This window comes from Falco punctatus, assembly GCF_963210335.1.
Source record: "Falco punctatus genome assembly, chromosome: 1".
NCBI lineage: Eukaryota > Metazoa > Chordata > Aves > Falconiformes > Falconidae > Falco > Falco punctatus.
This window is the reverse complement of record NC_137580.1, coordinates 116,626,591-116,642,891: the sequence shown is the minus strand read 5'-3', so window position 1 is coordinate 116,642,891 and position 16,301 is coordinate 116,626,591. Positions and strand designations below refer to the sequence as shown.

The 16,301-nt window shown below is 55.2% G+C and overlaps 1 protein-coding gene across 1 annotated transcript in view; it reads left to right on the top strand.

Annotated features, from left to right (window-relative positions):
• The window catches only part of NTN1 (netrin 1), a 112,162-nt gene that overhangs the window by 87,966 nt on the left and 7,895 nt on the right, over window positions 1-16,301 (top strand). The window contains exon 5 of the mRNA XM_080367233.1: window positions 7,394-7,468. Within this exon, the coding sequence (XP_080223359.1) occupies window positions 7,394-7,468 (75 nt within the window). The remainder of the gene's footprint in view (window positions 1-7,393; window positions 7,469-16,301) is intronic.

The following is a 16,301-nucleotide window of genomic DNA, read 5'->3' as shown; positions in this document are numbered from 1 at the left end:
GCTCGGAGCAAGTGTGTTTGGCCAGCAGAGCTGGCACTCTCCAAAATGACTCTAACAGTCATTCGCTGAGACTGACGGAGGAGATGTTAAAATAATTCTTTGGGATGGAAGGAAGGGGCAGCTTCAGTGCTGTGGGAAGTAGAACAGGATTTCATGGTCATCTGGGGAAATGTCCCGAAGTCCAAGAGCCAAGGACATCCCTGCCATAACTGCCGCGGGCCAACCCCAGCACAAGGTCATCATCTCCTGTCCTCGTGCTGGGCAGCGGTGGATTGCACTTTACCCCGTGTCACCTGGGAGCATGGCTCCCAGCTGCCTTTGGAACTTTTGAGAAGGCTTACGAAAATGTTTTTGTGCCCAGTTTGGGCACATCCAGCACCTGGCTGAGCCTGTGTTTAACCACAGAGCAGAGACATGATGTTTCTGCCCCTGCCTTCCCCATCGCTGGCTCCCCACACAGCCCCCTTCCATCTCATGTGCTTTTCCTCCATGCTTCCAACCACAGGCTGAAGATGTCAGGCTGCTGCCTGTAAAGGGGTTGGAAATTTATTTCCACAGTCTGAACAGTTTGCAGGAGCGCTCAGTCCCACGGGCATGGGGCAGCATGAAGCTCTGCAGACCCGTGGAGTTGCAGGCTGCTGTACACATTGCCCTGTGCATCCCACAGGACTAAAGGCCGTAGTGGTTCTTTGGAGGGCCTGGAAGAGTTTTGTGGTTGTTGGATGGGCTCAGGGAACATCTTGATGCAGACAGCACCCACTTCAGGGCTTTGGTTGAGCACACTGGTGGCTCAGCTGTGAGGTCTGGGGATGGACCACAGTTGAGAGCTGGGATTCCCCAACTCCCAGTGAAGGGAGAGTTCACTTGGGTCCATCTTCTGCATCACTGTGATACCAGAGCTCACAAAAATGCAGCAGTGAGACATTCACCTTCCTCCCGGTGGGCACTCGTGGATTTTGCAGCACTGAGCCCCCCCTGCAACTTCAGGAGCTGTTAGAAAGCCAGAAGCAGTAGCAATGCAGGAGCTGGAGCATGGGTTTGGAGCTGCCTGCAGAGAGCTTTGGCTGTTCTGTGCCACAGCCAGCATTTCCAAGCACAGATTCACTCAGAGCTGGGGGGGACCTGGATGCTGCCGCGTTCCCCCACAGTCACCACTGCTCACTCCCACAGCCCCATCGCAGGGGGCAGCTCACGCCCCAGCTCCATTCAGGGATGCTGCAGCCTGCGAGCAGCTCCAGATGGGCAATTTTTGACCAATAATGCTGGGGAGGAAGAGAAAAAAGGAAAGAAGGTGAAAGCTGTTCATCACCATGGTCTCCTTGCATTAGAGCAAATCAAAACAGCCCCACTGGTCTGAACCAGCCAGCTCTGGGGGTATCTGGGACCCCAAGCAGACCCCCATTTCCATTTTCTCAGTCCTGCTCTCTCCAGTGATGGACTCTTGGATTTAAGATTTGACATTTGGACCTGCGCCTTCATTTTGGAGCTCGGTCTCGTTGCACATCCCACCCAGTGCAAGCAGAAGGTGGGGACACCCAGGTCCCCACCCACAGAGCCCCAGCAAGCAGCGCAGCCCCTCAGGAGCATGCAGGGGGAGTGCAGGCAGGCACCCTTCACCCCCGGAATGCTGAGGCCAAACCAGCAAGGCTGGGGTCTCCCCTTCTAAGCCACAACACCTCCACTTTGGATCTCAGCCCGCAAAGGTATTTAGGGCCCTACCTGGGGGAAATCAATAAGAATTTAGTTGCATAAATTGGGATTAGAAATCTGAATCCCCTTGGGGATCTAAGCCTTATATCTGTGTTTCGAGTTAGGTACCCAGGCCAAGAAATGTGGCTTTAATCGTTCTATCATGTCAGAATCAAGGGGCCTTTAATTTCCGTTACCGACATGTGGCTTTCGCAGAGGCTTAAAGCTCATTTCGGAACTGCAAGCGCAGCAAGACGCGGTCTTGTGCAGCGTCTTCTTGGGAATGGTGCTCAGTGCCCTGAGCCTGGGCTGCCAGCACCTCATCCTGCCCAGCCCCGAAGGCACGAGTGCTCTGGCAGGAGTGGGGTACATTAACAAAGCACGGGGTGACCAGGACCCCAGCTTTCCACAGTTTCCAGTCTCATGTTAGCAGCACCAGCCTGGATCAAACAACCCCCCAAAATGAAGACGTTAAAAAAAAAATTTAAAAAAATTAAAAATGCAACTTTTGCAAGAAAAAAAATATTAAGCAAAACAAAGAAGGTGTTTAGCTGTGAAAACTCTTTGCTCAGCCAGAGACTTAGTTATATCAAGGGGATGGGCTGAGCTGCAAAGCTGCTGAATGCTATGCTGACACATTTTACTAAGCTGCTACAGACACGAAACAGCCGCCCGCCACCTGCTCCCAGCCCTCTGTGAACAAGTAGCGCCAACCGCCTCTTCCCAGATCTCCTCCTGCTCTGTTTGTCCGGGAAATGCAGAAAGTTTGTGCTTTCCCGCGGGGAAGCGGCCCGTTGCTCCTCACCTGGGGCACAGGGCAGGGAGGTGGAGGATGCCCCCGCGGTGGGGCATGGTGCATTAGGATGCAGTGATGAAAAAACAAGCGCTAGAGTCTGGTTGTGCTTTGGGTTTGCATCTCTGAAATGGGGATTTGCACTGAAATATTTGTGCAGCTGAGCAAACTTGGGGAGGAAAGTGCTGGGAGCAGGGGAGGAGGGTGTTTGGCTATCACCACTCAATTTCTCCCACACCATGGTGCCGTAGCCAGGGGTGTTCCAGTCCTTCCCGGGGGGATGGCCAGGCCAAGTGCAGGCTAGGAGGGACTCAGAGAGCTTCCAGGGTCCGTTGAGGGCAGGCTGAGAGGGTAGATCTGCCTGGAAGGAGGAGCAGGGCAGGACAGCACCAGCATGAGGACCAACCCTTGCTCTGCACCTCGTGTGCACGGGAAATCTCTGTACAACGTGACGGGCAGAGAGCTGGGGCTGATCCCATCCAGCAGCCCTGCAGGGCAGGGCTGGGTGGTGTGCACCCCATAATGCCCATAGGGCCTGGGTGGACAGGACCCGGGCACTTACCACCCCATGCTTCAGATACAAGGTTGCTCCCCATCGAAAAGGGGGCTTCAGTTCTTCAGGCAGCCTCCTTTTAATCTCAGCCTGGCCTTGGTCAGGCTCCAGCATCACCTTCCAAGGGCAGGTCACCCCAGGCTGGCCCTCTGCAACCTCACAGAGAGGGGCGAGAGGGACCTGCAGGACAAGGAGCCTCCCTTGCACCGGGGCAGGCAACACACGGCTCGGGACTCTGTAGGTTTGTAACAGAAGACTTTGGGGAGAAATTCTGCAAGTCTCTTACCGCATGTGTATCTCCTGCACACGTGCACGAGTCACTGCAGCAGCGTTGAGAGCCCTCTGGGCTCCAGATCGATCCTCTCCTCCCATTTCGACCTGCTGCCCCTTCCTCCCACCCCTTCCCCAGCCTTTGAGCTTGGCTTTGCTGTCACCTTCCATCAGGAGACCTGCGGCTCAGCAAACTGCTGAAACGTCACTTGGTGGACGAGCAGGATCTTCCCTAGGCACTAGGCAGCAGGGAAATAATATCCTGTAGTATCCCCTCTGTGCACTTCCCCTAAGCAAGCAGCGATCTTGCGGCATCGCCCCACACATGTAGCATTGCTCACCAGCAAGCACAAGCTCTAATCCTTTGCTCTGAGAAATTTCATTTGCTCTCCCAAAGAGGCCCTGGAGGACCTCCAAGTCACCCAGGAGGCAGGAGAGCTCTCCACATAGGAGACAAAGGAAATGAGCCAGGGCAAATCCCCCACCCCTGGCAGCCCTGGCATCGGGTGATTTACACTGATCTACACCAGCTGGCTCTGGCCACATCAAGTTCAATTTAAACCAGCTGAGGGTCTGGCACAGCCCGTGGGGTTGGGAGAAAAAGAAAGAGAAAGGGAAGGCAGCACAAGGGTCGTGTTAGCAAAAGCAGGGTCAGAGCAGGGCTGTGGCTGGGTGCCTTGAGCAGCAAACCTGGTTCCAGGTCCGCACCCTGGGGGCAAGTGGAGGCTGTAGGGATGCAGGGTGCTGACTGCAGGGCTTATGGGAGGCAGCTGGGTGGTAGCACATCAACCCGCAGCCTCCCTGGCTGGGAAGTGATGCTGGGATGGGCTTCCAGCAGGTCTGTGATCGCAGGCAGAGTGGAAATATCATGGCAGTAGTGTAAGGGTTGGGAAGCTCAGATGTGGTTAGGGATGCTTCTGTGGGGAGAGGCTGCTGAAGAGACTTGGGGTTGTTTTTGTGAAGCGCTCTGGACTGAAGCCCAGAGCAATGGTTTCTACCTGGTTGCAGTTTCTTGGGGCTGGGTCCCAGAAGCGGTGCTGCGGGGCTGGAAGGAGGAGCTGCTCTCAGTGGGCTCTGCCAGCCTGGCCGGTGGAGACCCCTTTGCAGATCCCATGGTCAAGCAAGCCATGGGGCACGTGGGTGGCAGCTGCTGCCCACCCCTGCCCATCACTAGTGCTCAGAGCCAGCTGCTCACCAGCATCTGTTTGCCTGGCTTGTTAGATTTGGCCGGGAGAGGAGTGATCTGCAGCCTGAGCTCCCCAGTGTTGTCCCTGCTCAGCTGCTTGCTCCCTGCCTGCCCTTGCGTCAGCTTCTTCTGCAGGTCAGCACCGCATAGGGACTCAGATGTAACAATGCTGAACACCTACAGAGCTCCGGGATTTTGGGGCCAGAGGAGAGCCATCGTCATGTTTATCATAACTGCTTTGGTGTCCTGAAAACACCAGCAGTCTGTGGATGAGCAGAATTATACCAGCTGCCCAGCGAAGCTGCCCCACAGCCTGTCTTTTGTCAGTCCCCTGCTCTACCAAGCGGGTGAGGGGAAGTGCCCCAGGCTCCTACGTCGCTGCATGCTCCTTTATTTCCCTTTATAGACTTTTCCTTCAGTGTTTATGGCCAGGAACCTCTTACCATCGAGTTGTACCACGAATATTTCTGTTCCCTGGGCTTGGTGATGCCAGGCAGCCACATCCCTCTGCATGGTGGCACTGCTGGGTGAGACTTTTCTAGCAACTCTCCATCATCTGAACTACAGTTTTTATGGAATATCCGCTCTTTCCTCAGTGCGTTTCATGTTTTACTTGATGTCTGGGATCGTATTAGATGAGAAAAGCAAAAGGGAGGCCTCAGCTGAGCTCCTGGTTTTCTAAGGGCTTCGGCTGGGTTGTAGCTGGGACTCTTGGAGGAGGAAGGTGCCCCACTTCATATCGCAGCTCTAGCTTTTGGCCCTGGCTAGGTCATACTGAAAGAGCATGAAGCCACGTGTTACTGTGGGTGATCCCCTCAGGAACGGGAGCAGCAGGCAGCAATAGGACAGGAGGATGGTGCTGAGGTGAGGTGACTCTGCTGGTGACATTGAGAGGCTGGGGCATGGATGGATCAGAGGCATTGGTACTGAGGTGGTACCTGACGATCGTGAGATGTGTGTGTGTTCAGGTCTGTGGGTTTCCTTCTCTTGCTGGTTCCCCCACTCAAGCTGAAAAAGAAGCTGCTGCTTGGCTCAGGCTGGGTTTGGTTCTGCTGCCAGTGGGGATGGTGGGATTTGGGGTCCATGAGACCTCCTGGAGCATCTCCTCTCCATCTAGAGAAGCTCCCCATATTTCTGCCTCCCACTCCAGAGACACCTCCTGTACTGAGGCTGGTGAGCAGAGCACCCAGCACACCATATCTGCGGACCTCAGTGTCTGCCTTACCTGTGCTGTCTCTGAGCATCCACCACTGGAGACCACCTTCTCCAGAGTGTCCCTGTCCCAAAGTTGGCTTCATAGTGCAGCCCCTGTGTGTGCAGCAGGACTGCAAACAGAGCTATCACCGCAAAATGCTGCAGCTGCTGTAGCTGTGAAGCCACTTCCCAGCTCTGTGCCTCAGTTTCCCCTCCCAGGCTGCTTAGTGTCTGCTTCTCTAGGAAAGCACTGCTGCTTCCAAGGGCTCTTGCAGTGCGTAAGAAATGGGGCCTCAAGCCCTGCCAAGGCTGCAGCACAGCCGTGCTAAGGGGGGACACAGAGGGTGATGCCGCACAGCCTCTCCCCCAGGGTTTCATGTCATGGTCCCCTGAAGAGTGTGGGGTGTTGCATGGGCACGTGTGTCTCCAGTCTGGCACTGCCAGTGTGGCCTGGCGCAGGATATGGGCACCCTGTGTGTGCTGGCCATGGGGTACCAGCAGCATCCCCCACCTTCCCAGCATCCCGCCCTGCTTGCAGAGCCCTGGGCCCCGCTGTGGCATTTCAGCAGGTTTTCATACCTGGTCTCCAGTGGTGGCTGTGGAGGACCAGTGGGCAGCTGGGAGAGGTGGAAATGTCCAAGGACTGTCGCTGTAGCAAGGTCTCCCGCTGCAGCAGGATGTGTCCCATTTTCCCCCAAATACAGGGTTTCCATGGTGCTGGGGGCCTCTCTCTAGCACCCATGGGTACCGAGACATGGGATGTGCACGGACAGCACATCCAGGAGCCAGCACTGATCCTGGGAGCTGGTACATGGTGGCACATCACCCAGCCAGCCACGGTGCCACCAGGCTGTTCCCAGCAGTGGCTGGAGGGCACCGACAGCATGATGCCATCCGACCGCGTGATGCCATCCAGCCGCATCCCACACTGGAGCAGGTCCCCGGGGAGCAGCAGCTGCCGGAGCAGGGCTCAGCATCCCCGCAGCCAGCTGGGGCCGTGGCCGGGCTCCAGCCCCACCAGCCCTGGCCGTGCTGCCAGGCTGCCATGCCAGCACCCCGGCCTGCCCACCGCGCCGGCTGCCACGCCGCCCCAGCAAAGCCAGCGTGTCCCAGCAGTGGGGGCCCATTAGAAATGAAATGTTCCTACTGGGGTATTTTATTTGCACACTTCAGTAGAGTGGACACCAAAAGGCTTTGCTAATGCTTCATGGGCTGCTAATTTCCTCTCTGACCCGCGTTGTCGGAGGGTGACCCCAGCCCAAATCTCTCGGCAATGAATGCCAAAGGCTGACACCGGCCTGGGTTAGGGGTGACAATGGGGCCTCTGTGGGCTCCGGGCAGGCTCCAGTTGGGAGCTGGAGAACAGGGGGAATTTGTGTGGCTCTCAAAAGCTCTGGGTGGCACAATAAGGGAGGCCCCCGGGGTCTCCCAGGAAGACAGAGGCGGCCCAGGGAAGCCGGGCAGGGGGAGGCGGGCGGGAGGATGGTTTCCTTTGTGAAAAGCTTTCTTTAGAAAGGAAGGTTTTTCTGAATGCCCCCTTAGACGACCCAATCGGGGCCTGGCAGATGGATATCACAGGCATGCTGCTTATTCATGGCAGGCTGCAGCTTTGAGCCGCACCCCCCTCTCCTCCCCCCAGCCTTTTATTCATTTTAAGGCTAATTTGTTTTGTTAATGTTTTCTTGCCCTCCCCCTCTCTCCTGTGCAGATTGTGACTCATACTGCAAAGCCTCCAAGGGGAAACTGAAGATCAACATGAAGAAGTACTGTAAGAAAGACTATGGTGAGTCGCCTCTCTCCGCCACTTCCCAGGGATGAGTGGTTGCAAGGAGATGGAGAGGGGGAGCATCTCCCTCCCGGGATGTCCCCAAGCCCACCTGGCCCAGGGGCAGGTTGCTGGCTGGGTCCCAGCCACAGCTGGGGCCAGGCTGTCCGTGCTGGGGGTGTGCAGTTTGGAGTATGGGGTTTGCTGGGTTTGGGGAGGAAGCCCTGGCTAGCGATGCTTGGCGGAGCAGCAATGTGATGTGTTACTTGGAAAATATGCATTCCTCTGCAGATGCTGAGAAAACCCCCAAATCAGGGTCTGTAGTGTCCTCATCCCAGTGTCTGTAGTGTCCTCATCCCACAGCATCTTCTGGGTTACAGTGACACTGTGTCCTGTCTCTTCTTACTGTGCTGTTCCATGCAGCAGCTTTTGAGAACCGTGCTTTGCTGTGGCGATGAGCAGCGGGCGGTTCTCCATCACATGGATCCATCTCCCCCATAAATCTCAGGCAAATTCAGAGGGTGACACAGCCCTCGGACAAGCCAGGGAGGCTGCGAGATCCCCATCCTTGCTCAAGGTCCTGAGCATCCTGCCACAGCTCTGGCTTGGAACGGGCACATCCCAAGCCCCCACCCCACCTTTCTGCTGCTGGGGTTATTTTTGATGCAGGTCCATTTCCAATGTGGTCACCAGCACGTCCATGCAGGAGATGTCCAGGGTGACCCTGGGAGGGGATTTCCTTCAGGCCACACCAAGAAACCCCTTGAAGCCCTCCCCGGGGCTCAGCAGCCCCTCTCCAACCCGGCTCTGCCATCGAGCTGCTCCGGCATGGGCAGGTGGGAGGAATGGCTCCACTTTGGTCCTACCTGCCCAAAAGATCACCCTCCTTCACCAGCCACGCCAATACTGCTGGGATGAGCCAAGTGTCAGGAATGGGACTGACCTGGAAAAATCAGGTAGAGCTGGTTAAATAGAGATGCTCTGCGCCAGGGGATGTTTAGAAATGCTGCTAAACATACACAGGGGCTGGCAACTATCTCACCCCCCCTCAGACACTGCAGCTGGGGGGAGCAAAGTGTCTGCAGGAGGAACCAAACCGAAGCCTTCAGGTTTGGTGTGGGGCTGGGGAGCGGGCTGGGTACGGGTGAGTCTGGCTTTGACCTGAGCCTTCAAAGGTGTGAACAGCCAGGGAAGTACAGGGTACTGTACGACATGGTTTAGCATCTGCCAGGGCTGCAGCTGCCCCGGTGTCTGCCAGCCCTTCCCCTCCACAGTAGAGGAATGCATTATACATACATGCATATGCATGTGTATATATGTATCTCTCTGTGTGTGTATATATTTTCACCAAACTAGCAAGGAAAAAACTCCCATCCCATCTGCATCAAAACATTCAGGAGTGGAGATACCTTCTCTCTCCTTCAAGCGTGCTCACAGCAGCTTCTCAGCATGTCTGGGAAGTGTTTGCAAGAGCAGAACGAATTCCCATTTAACAGCCCGTCCCTGGACAAGGCGCTTCCCTGCAGGACCGGACGAGGGATGCTCAGTGCTGGCTTTGTGCTCTGGCACCTCCCTGTGAGCTCAGGGGAAGCAAAAGGGCTTGGAGGCCAATGTTTTATTTGCATTCCATTTATTCTTCCACTACCCAAGTGGCAAAATGGTTGTGGAGAGCATCCCTTGGCAAGGATGAGCTACCAGGGCTAGGATGTGCTTGTGGTCCCCCTCCAGCAAGGCTGCACCGAGGTCCGGCCATGCTCGTAGTTGCTGCTGAAGGTTCATCAGATGTTAGAAAGGTCCAAAGAATGCCTTTTCCCTGAGAGAAAAAGGTTTAATTGCACATGAGAAAGTCACTGCTAGAACATGAGGTTATTAAAGATGGGAGCAGGGCTGAGCACCAGACTAGTAAAGCTGTGGGGTTCCTTGTGGGTGGATTCTCTGCTGGCTAATAAGGTACAAATGCGTTTCCTTCACATGGTGCATGCATCCCTTCATTTTCCCACCTGGCTTCTCCAGCATCTCCTAAGGGCTGAGCTCACACTGGAGCGTTTGCCCTCTGAAGAGGGGAGAAAGCAGACACTTGATTGCAGGAAACTTGGACCTGTCACGATCCAAATTGGCCCCGGGGGTTCAGAGGATGGTAGGGAGGAAAAAAAGGCTCGTGCATCCCCCTCGAAGCACGTTTCCAGCCGAGCAGCGCTACCTTTCCCTGTGGCTCTTGGGATGACAGTTGCAACACTTTGGTGGCAGCAGTGTTTGGGCTCTGCTCGAGGGGCAGCCCCGCTGTGGTTTTGCTCCATGGCTTGTCTGATCTCGCCGGGGACAGATATTTCCTGGGGATTCAAGTGAAAACTCACACTTGGTTTTGTTTGAGGCTGTAATGTGGGCTCACAGGCTTCAAGAGGTCCTGGGGAGATGAGAGCAGCTCAAGAACCAGCTCGGGCAGGAGATACCCCCGGAGCAATGAATAGGGGCGCTGGGAAGAGCTTGTCTTTTATAACTCAGCATCACTTCTGCAAACGCACAAGTGAGCCAAAGCCGTTTGCTGGGGCTGCTTCAGTGCAAGTGGGTGCAGGCTGTCCCCGTGTGGGAACCAGGGTGCTCCCACCCGAGCCCTCCTGGCCCTGGGGGGTCCCCAGCCAGCCCCACTGCCCCAGCCAGCCCCATGGCAAATGTGCTTTATCAAGGGCAAAGCAGCCTGGCAAGGGAGCAGGGCAAGCAGTGCTGCAGCACCCGCGGCCACGCTGGGCAGCCCACGCTTTCAGCAGGGCCAGGGAGGGAAGAAAGGGTTGAAAAGGTGCAGGGAGGGATAATAAAGACTTTGGGACTGACACCCCAGCAGGAAGCCAATTAGGAGGCTCTTTTCCTCACCGTTATGCTGGCATCGCTGGGCTGAATGTCCTAAAAGGCCCTAATTAGCTTGAACAGAGTTACTTCTCCCGCAGGCTCAATCGGGAAGCTATCATCCGACCCTGCTTCTCAATGGGGCTTTTTAGCTCCCCGTTTCATTCACCAATTCAAAGGGGATATTTTCCCTTATTTATTTTTCTTATCTGTTTGTTTTTGTTGGGTTTGTGGGGTTTTTTTATTTCTTTTTATTTTAAATTGGGCTCTTACCCGCGAGATGGGTTTTGGTGCAAATATTTGGAGTGAAACAGGGCACGGGGAGGGCAGGCTGGGAGATTTCGGTGGGGGCAGGCAAGAACAGCAGCTTTTGCTTTTTCTGGGTTTATTTTGGCTGCCTGATGGAACACTGGGGTTGCTCAGGTCCCAGAAAACCAGGGGTAGAGGAGAGGGGTTACTTGGGTTTGGGGCACTTAAAATTAGCCTGGAGAAGAAGGGGGGTCCCTGCTGAGCCCAGCTGAGGATGGAGATTCCCCCATGGCCCCAGAGGAGAGGGGATTATTTTATTAGGGCAGGTGATGCTGGTCCAGGTGATGCAGGAGCATCTCTTGTTTGCTTGTGTGCTGCTGTTCCAGCCTGATCTTTGGGCTTTTCCCACTGTCTGTGTGGGGTGGTTCATCCCAGCAGGATGGGCAGCTGCAGGGAAGGAACAACCGAGCTCTTTAATCTGTTTTCCCTGAGTGAGCTCCCCGCATTGCGGTGGGGCCCAATCCTGCACAGATGATGCTGGAGTGTCTTGCTGGGTACCAGTACCATGGTCCCAGCCATTGCCCCTGTGCCTTCCCTGCGTCCCTTGCGCAGCATTGGGGTGGAGATGGGGGCGAGGAGCAGGATCTTCATCTGAAAGGTGAGATCATCTGCTCACTTTGCCCTTTCTTGGGGGAAAAAAAAAAAGTTAAAAAAATCCTTCCTTTCGTGGAGACTTCACTTAGTCACCCCCTTTGTCGAGAGGAGCTTGGCAGGGGCTGGTGGAAAAAAGCAAAATGTGTTTTCAAAAGGCAGCTTGAAAAGAGAGAGGGGGAGAAAAAACCCTGAATCTACAGAAAAACCCAAGGCCAGAGGGGAAACACCATCCCCGGCTCACAGCCCCTTCCACTGCCCTGGAAGGGAGGGAAATCCTGTTCCCGGAGCGGGGAAGCGCTGAGCAATCCCTCCCCGTAACCTCATCCCGAGGGAGCGACTGGGCAACGCGGGATCCCCCGGCATTGCGGGGGGGGGACTCTGCCTGGCCAGGGTGCACCCAGGCCAGCAGGGATTAGGGGTCATAAATCTCCAATATTAAATCGGTAGGAAATTGGCAACCGGAGGCAGGCAAAGCCACGGCCAAATAAATTAAAACAAAAAAAAAAAAGGGGGGGGGGGCAACCCTGTTTTAACCCTTTCCTCCAGCAAGGAGCCAGCCCTTTCCATTCCCAAACCCAAATGGTGTTGGGGTCACCTTCTGCTGCTGGTTGGAGTACAATCCACAGGGGCTCTGCTCTGCTTGTGCAGAAAGAAGGGACCGGAGCCTTTGGAAAGCTGCATCCACAGCCGCTGTCCCAAGCACCAGTTTCCATCTGTCCCTGTTAAAGACCCTCTTGTCTCTCCTGGTAAACTACTTGCACCACTGCCAGCCCCGTGATCCCATGGGATCTTTCCCCGGGGCCAGCACAGCGATGTTCTCCATCGCTGGAAGCTCAGCTCCACAAAGCTCCAGCTCCCACGGTCAGGTTAGCATATGGGATGTGTAGGTTTGTCTGTGTAGCCCAGTCCTAGGTCAGCTTTGGCAGGGGAAGCCTTGAAATCAGGAGATTTATCACAAAACCCCAAAGTAAATACAAAACAACAAAAAAAAAGGCCCACTTTTTTTTTCCAGCCTCACTCTTTTCATGGAAATCTCATGATTTTTGGGCCCCTGACTCATGGTCTCTGAATGCTGTGAGGCGCTGCTTTTATTTAAGCCTTTACACAGCCGCCCTCAAGCATGTTGTTTCAAGGGTTTGGGGTTGGTTTTTGTTTTTATTAACATCCCGTCATCCACCCCTCGGCTTTCATCTGCAACATCAAGCCTTCAGGTCTATCTTGTGGCTGGAGGCTCTCAGCCAAGCCTCAAGGATCTGGGCAGCTCCAGGGCCCCAGAGCTGAGTGCTGGAGGTAGCACTGCTCAGCACCCTGCACCAGGGGTTGCAGGGGGGACCAAGGACCCCCATCCCCTCCCACAGCCAGGGGACCACTCGGCCACCTTTTTCTTGGAGAGAAGCATAATGTGGTAAGACACCTGGGCTGGGGTGACTTATAAAGCACCATCCAGGTGGGATTTGTGGATCAACGCTTTGGTGTCAGGTGGGATGTGGTTAATGGGGCAGACCCCTGCGCTTACCGGGTCTAAGCATCTTCCCCTCGCTCCTCAGCACCTGTCCCCCCACTCTCCGTGCCTCTTTGGTTGACCTGGAGCTCCCTTGGGGCTGATGGGGAGCAGAGCAGGCACAGAGTAGTGAACCTGGAGAAAAATCCTGAGGGTTATGAGGGGCGCAGCTGGGCGCGGATTACCCGCAGGGCTGGGCTGCCCACCCTTGGCAAAGCACAGGGCAAAGCAGGAACAAGCCACAGGCAGCCCCAGGGCACCACCAGGCTCAGGACCTGGCCCAGAGCCCATCCTCGCCGGAAATCGGTGTCACCAGCCTTGGCTGAAGCAGCAGCACCTTCACAGCTGCAGCTCATGTGATTTTGTTCTCCCCCTCTGGCTCACCATCCACTTCTGGGGGACCACAGCAAGGGATGCATCACCCCCTATTACACCCTCCCCACAGACACTTCCAGGGATGTTTTTCCAGGGATGCAGTGACAGGGACTGTCCTCAGTGCAGCTCAGCCTCGGTACAGGGGCTCAGTGGGTGCATCAGCAAAGTGAGAGCAGTTCACCATGGTACAGGTAAAGCTAAGCTTTGCCCTAGGAGATGGCAGCTGAATGACACCACCAAGCACCAAAGCCACCTTTGGAGTGGTGGGGCACAGCTGAGCCCCTCCTGAAATCACGAAGGAACTGAAACTTTCATGAAAAATGAGTGCCTAAACCCCAGGGATTCACCCAGGGGAGCCAACTTAGGTGCTTCCAAAAATTCCTCCTGCGCCTCTCTGCTTCTCTGCACATCTCACGTTCCTCGGGGGGTGCTGAAGACCCCACCACGCATCACCACCAAAATGCCCAGACAAGTCAGCGCTAAACTTGGGCTCTGAAACCAGGCTCAGGGGAAACCACATGTCCTGGATGCAAAGTTATGGGCAGAAAACTTGCTGTCAGCAGAGGCAGCTGTGGCTGTGCCAGCCAAGCCTTCACTGAAGCTTTCACTCCTTCCACTTCATTAATAAAAGGGGAAAAAAATAAGAGACGGGGGCCCTGACATCAAAAAAATACAGACTGTGTATTTTCAAGCAGAGTTTCCTGTAACCACCTCTCTCCGGTTCCTTTTCATTCATTTTCTCCATTTTGTCAGTGTGGATCCAGGCAGGTCAAAGGGTTAAGCTTTTTTGGAAAGATTTGTTTCCAAAAAATAAAAATTGGCTAATCTTCACATTTTGTTACCTTCACACCAGACTGGGAAATACACGGTCAGAGCTTAGGGTTGTTTTTTTTCTTTCTTTCTTTTTTTTTTTTTAATGAAAGCATCTGGCATCCATGACATGCTCTAAAAAAAAAAAACAAAAAAAAAACAAAAAACCAACCAAACCCCATATATTTTGTAATGTGCTAAAAAGCCTTGCTGGGCTGCAGAGCCCAGCTTCCTTCCATAGCCTGAAATCAGTTTGCACGTTGTGGTTTTAAAGAGAGGGTGATGCTCCTCCACTGCTAATCCAGGGGGGTAAAGCTGGGTTGTTAAAAGGCAAATGAGAGTTGTGCCTGGGTTTTTTTTTTTTTGAGGGTTCTTCCCCCCCGTTAATCTATACAGGCAAGACTGGACCTGCTGGGGGCTGGCCAGATGGCTGAGCCAGGCAGGTGGATGGGCAGGGGTTTGTAGCTCACAGGGCATGGAGGGGAAGGGGAAAAAAACCGGGAAAAGCTCAAAGATTTGGTCAAAAAGTACTTCATGGTTGGACTGCACCAGCCTGCACGGAGCCACCGGCCCTCGCCTGTTCTCCCGGCCAGGGCTGGCATCCTCACCCAGGTGTTTCCTTCTGTCTCTGCTGGTGGGTACTCCTCATCCCAGTCAGCAAAGAAACCCAGGAGGGCTGGGTTGTCACTTCCTGGTGAAGATATTTTCCTGGAAGCTGATTTTTAGCGAGGAGGAATGTGTTCAGCCTCCCTGGAGGACGTGATTTTGGCTGACTGCTGCTCCCGTCCTCTTCTGCTGTCCCTGCACCGTGGTGGACCGCTGCTGGGAAGAAGCTCACCAGCACTGCAGGAGCTGCCTCCAGGCTTATATCTCCTCCTCCTCCTTGCCCTGCTGTGGGGCCAAACGCTCCCTTTCCCACATGGGTCTTCATCCTTCCCTTTGGCTTGAACCCGAGTCAGATGTCACCTGGAAGGGCATGGCAGTGCCTGCTGGAAGGATGGCCAGGAGGCACGGATGGATGTGCTCCGGCATGGGCAGGGTGCCCAAGGAAGCAGCCTCCTGCAGGAGGAAAGGGAGGAGGAGGGGAAGGGCTGGAAGGGTTTATCGTTGCCTGCTCAGGCCCACCTGGGCTGCAGCCCAGGGCCGCCCCACAGGATAAAACGGTGGTGGCTCCGGGGGGCTTCTGAAACCAGGCACGAGCAGAGCCCGAGCCTTGAGCACGCTGGTGCCCACCACCATCCCACCTCTCAGCATCTTTGCGGACAATCTCGCAGATACTCTTCCCACCCAGATCACAATGACAAGCCACCTCTTCACTCTGGCCCTCCGTGACCACGGGCCATCGCTCCTGCACGGATGCTGGCGGGTGCAGGGGTGACATAACGTACAAACCGTGCTTCAGGAAAGAGCCAGGGCCGGAGTGGCAGAGCGCTGACTCCACCAGGTTTCCTCAGTCCATATGACTACAGGTGGGCTGGCTACGCGACATCAGCCACAGGCTTGGAAAACATCATCATCTTGCTTATGGATCACGGTTGTCCTCCATCTCAGTCTTGCTTTAGGAGCTTGTTACCTGCCAGGACACCTGGCTTGCCCGGCTGCTGCATGCCAAGGTGCCCCCTTGGAGCCCGATGTTGCTGTTCAGTATTTACAGAGTGAGTCTGCCAGACCCAGGAGTCAGGTCGGACGCTGCCGCTGACCTCTCCTTACAGAGCCCTGCCCTCAGTCCTCCACCTGTGCTGTTCACCAGGAGCAACCGATGAACGACCTTAACTCAGGATCATCTAGAAACACGTGAACAGCCATGCTCCCTGCTTCCAGATCCATCCATAGGTCTGAACCCCTGCAGTGTCCTGCCCCCAGGCCGGGCGCTCATGGAGAGCTCTCTCCTTGCACCGGCCCCAGGCAGATGTGCTGGAGGCCCTGACGGGGCTTTCCTACCTCCAGATGCCAAGTGCTTGGAGATGTGGGCTGATACCAGTGTTTTCCTCCAGATTTTACCTCATTTTCTCTTAAAACCTGGGGCTACCTTACAGTCCTTGTGCAGATGCACCATCCAGCAAGGAAGGGGGAGGGATGCCCCGTGCAGAAACCCATCCTCTGGCTGAAGCGTGTGCTGCTCTCTGGACACGTTGGTCAGGAGGAAAGCTCATCCCTGGTCCTATGGTGCAGCCTGGAGTTTTGGCACTGCCCACGGGGACAGGCACCTCCCTGCCCTGCCTGCTGCAACGCACCCCTGGTGCACAGAGCCCCTGCCCCACGCTCGGGCCACCACCCGGGGCTGGAGGCACAAGCTGGCCCTGGGCTTGTTAATTTTGTCTGTGCTTGCTGCTTCAAGGGAAAAGGCAGGTCCAGCGCACACAAATCCACCTGTTTTTTAAAGGTTCTTTCAATCATTCTGAGAGTTCACCAGTGCTGGGG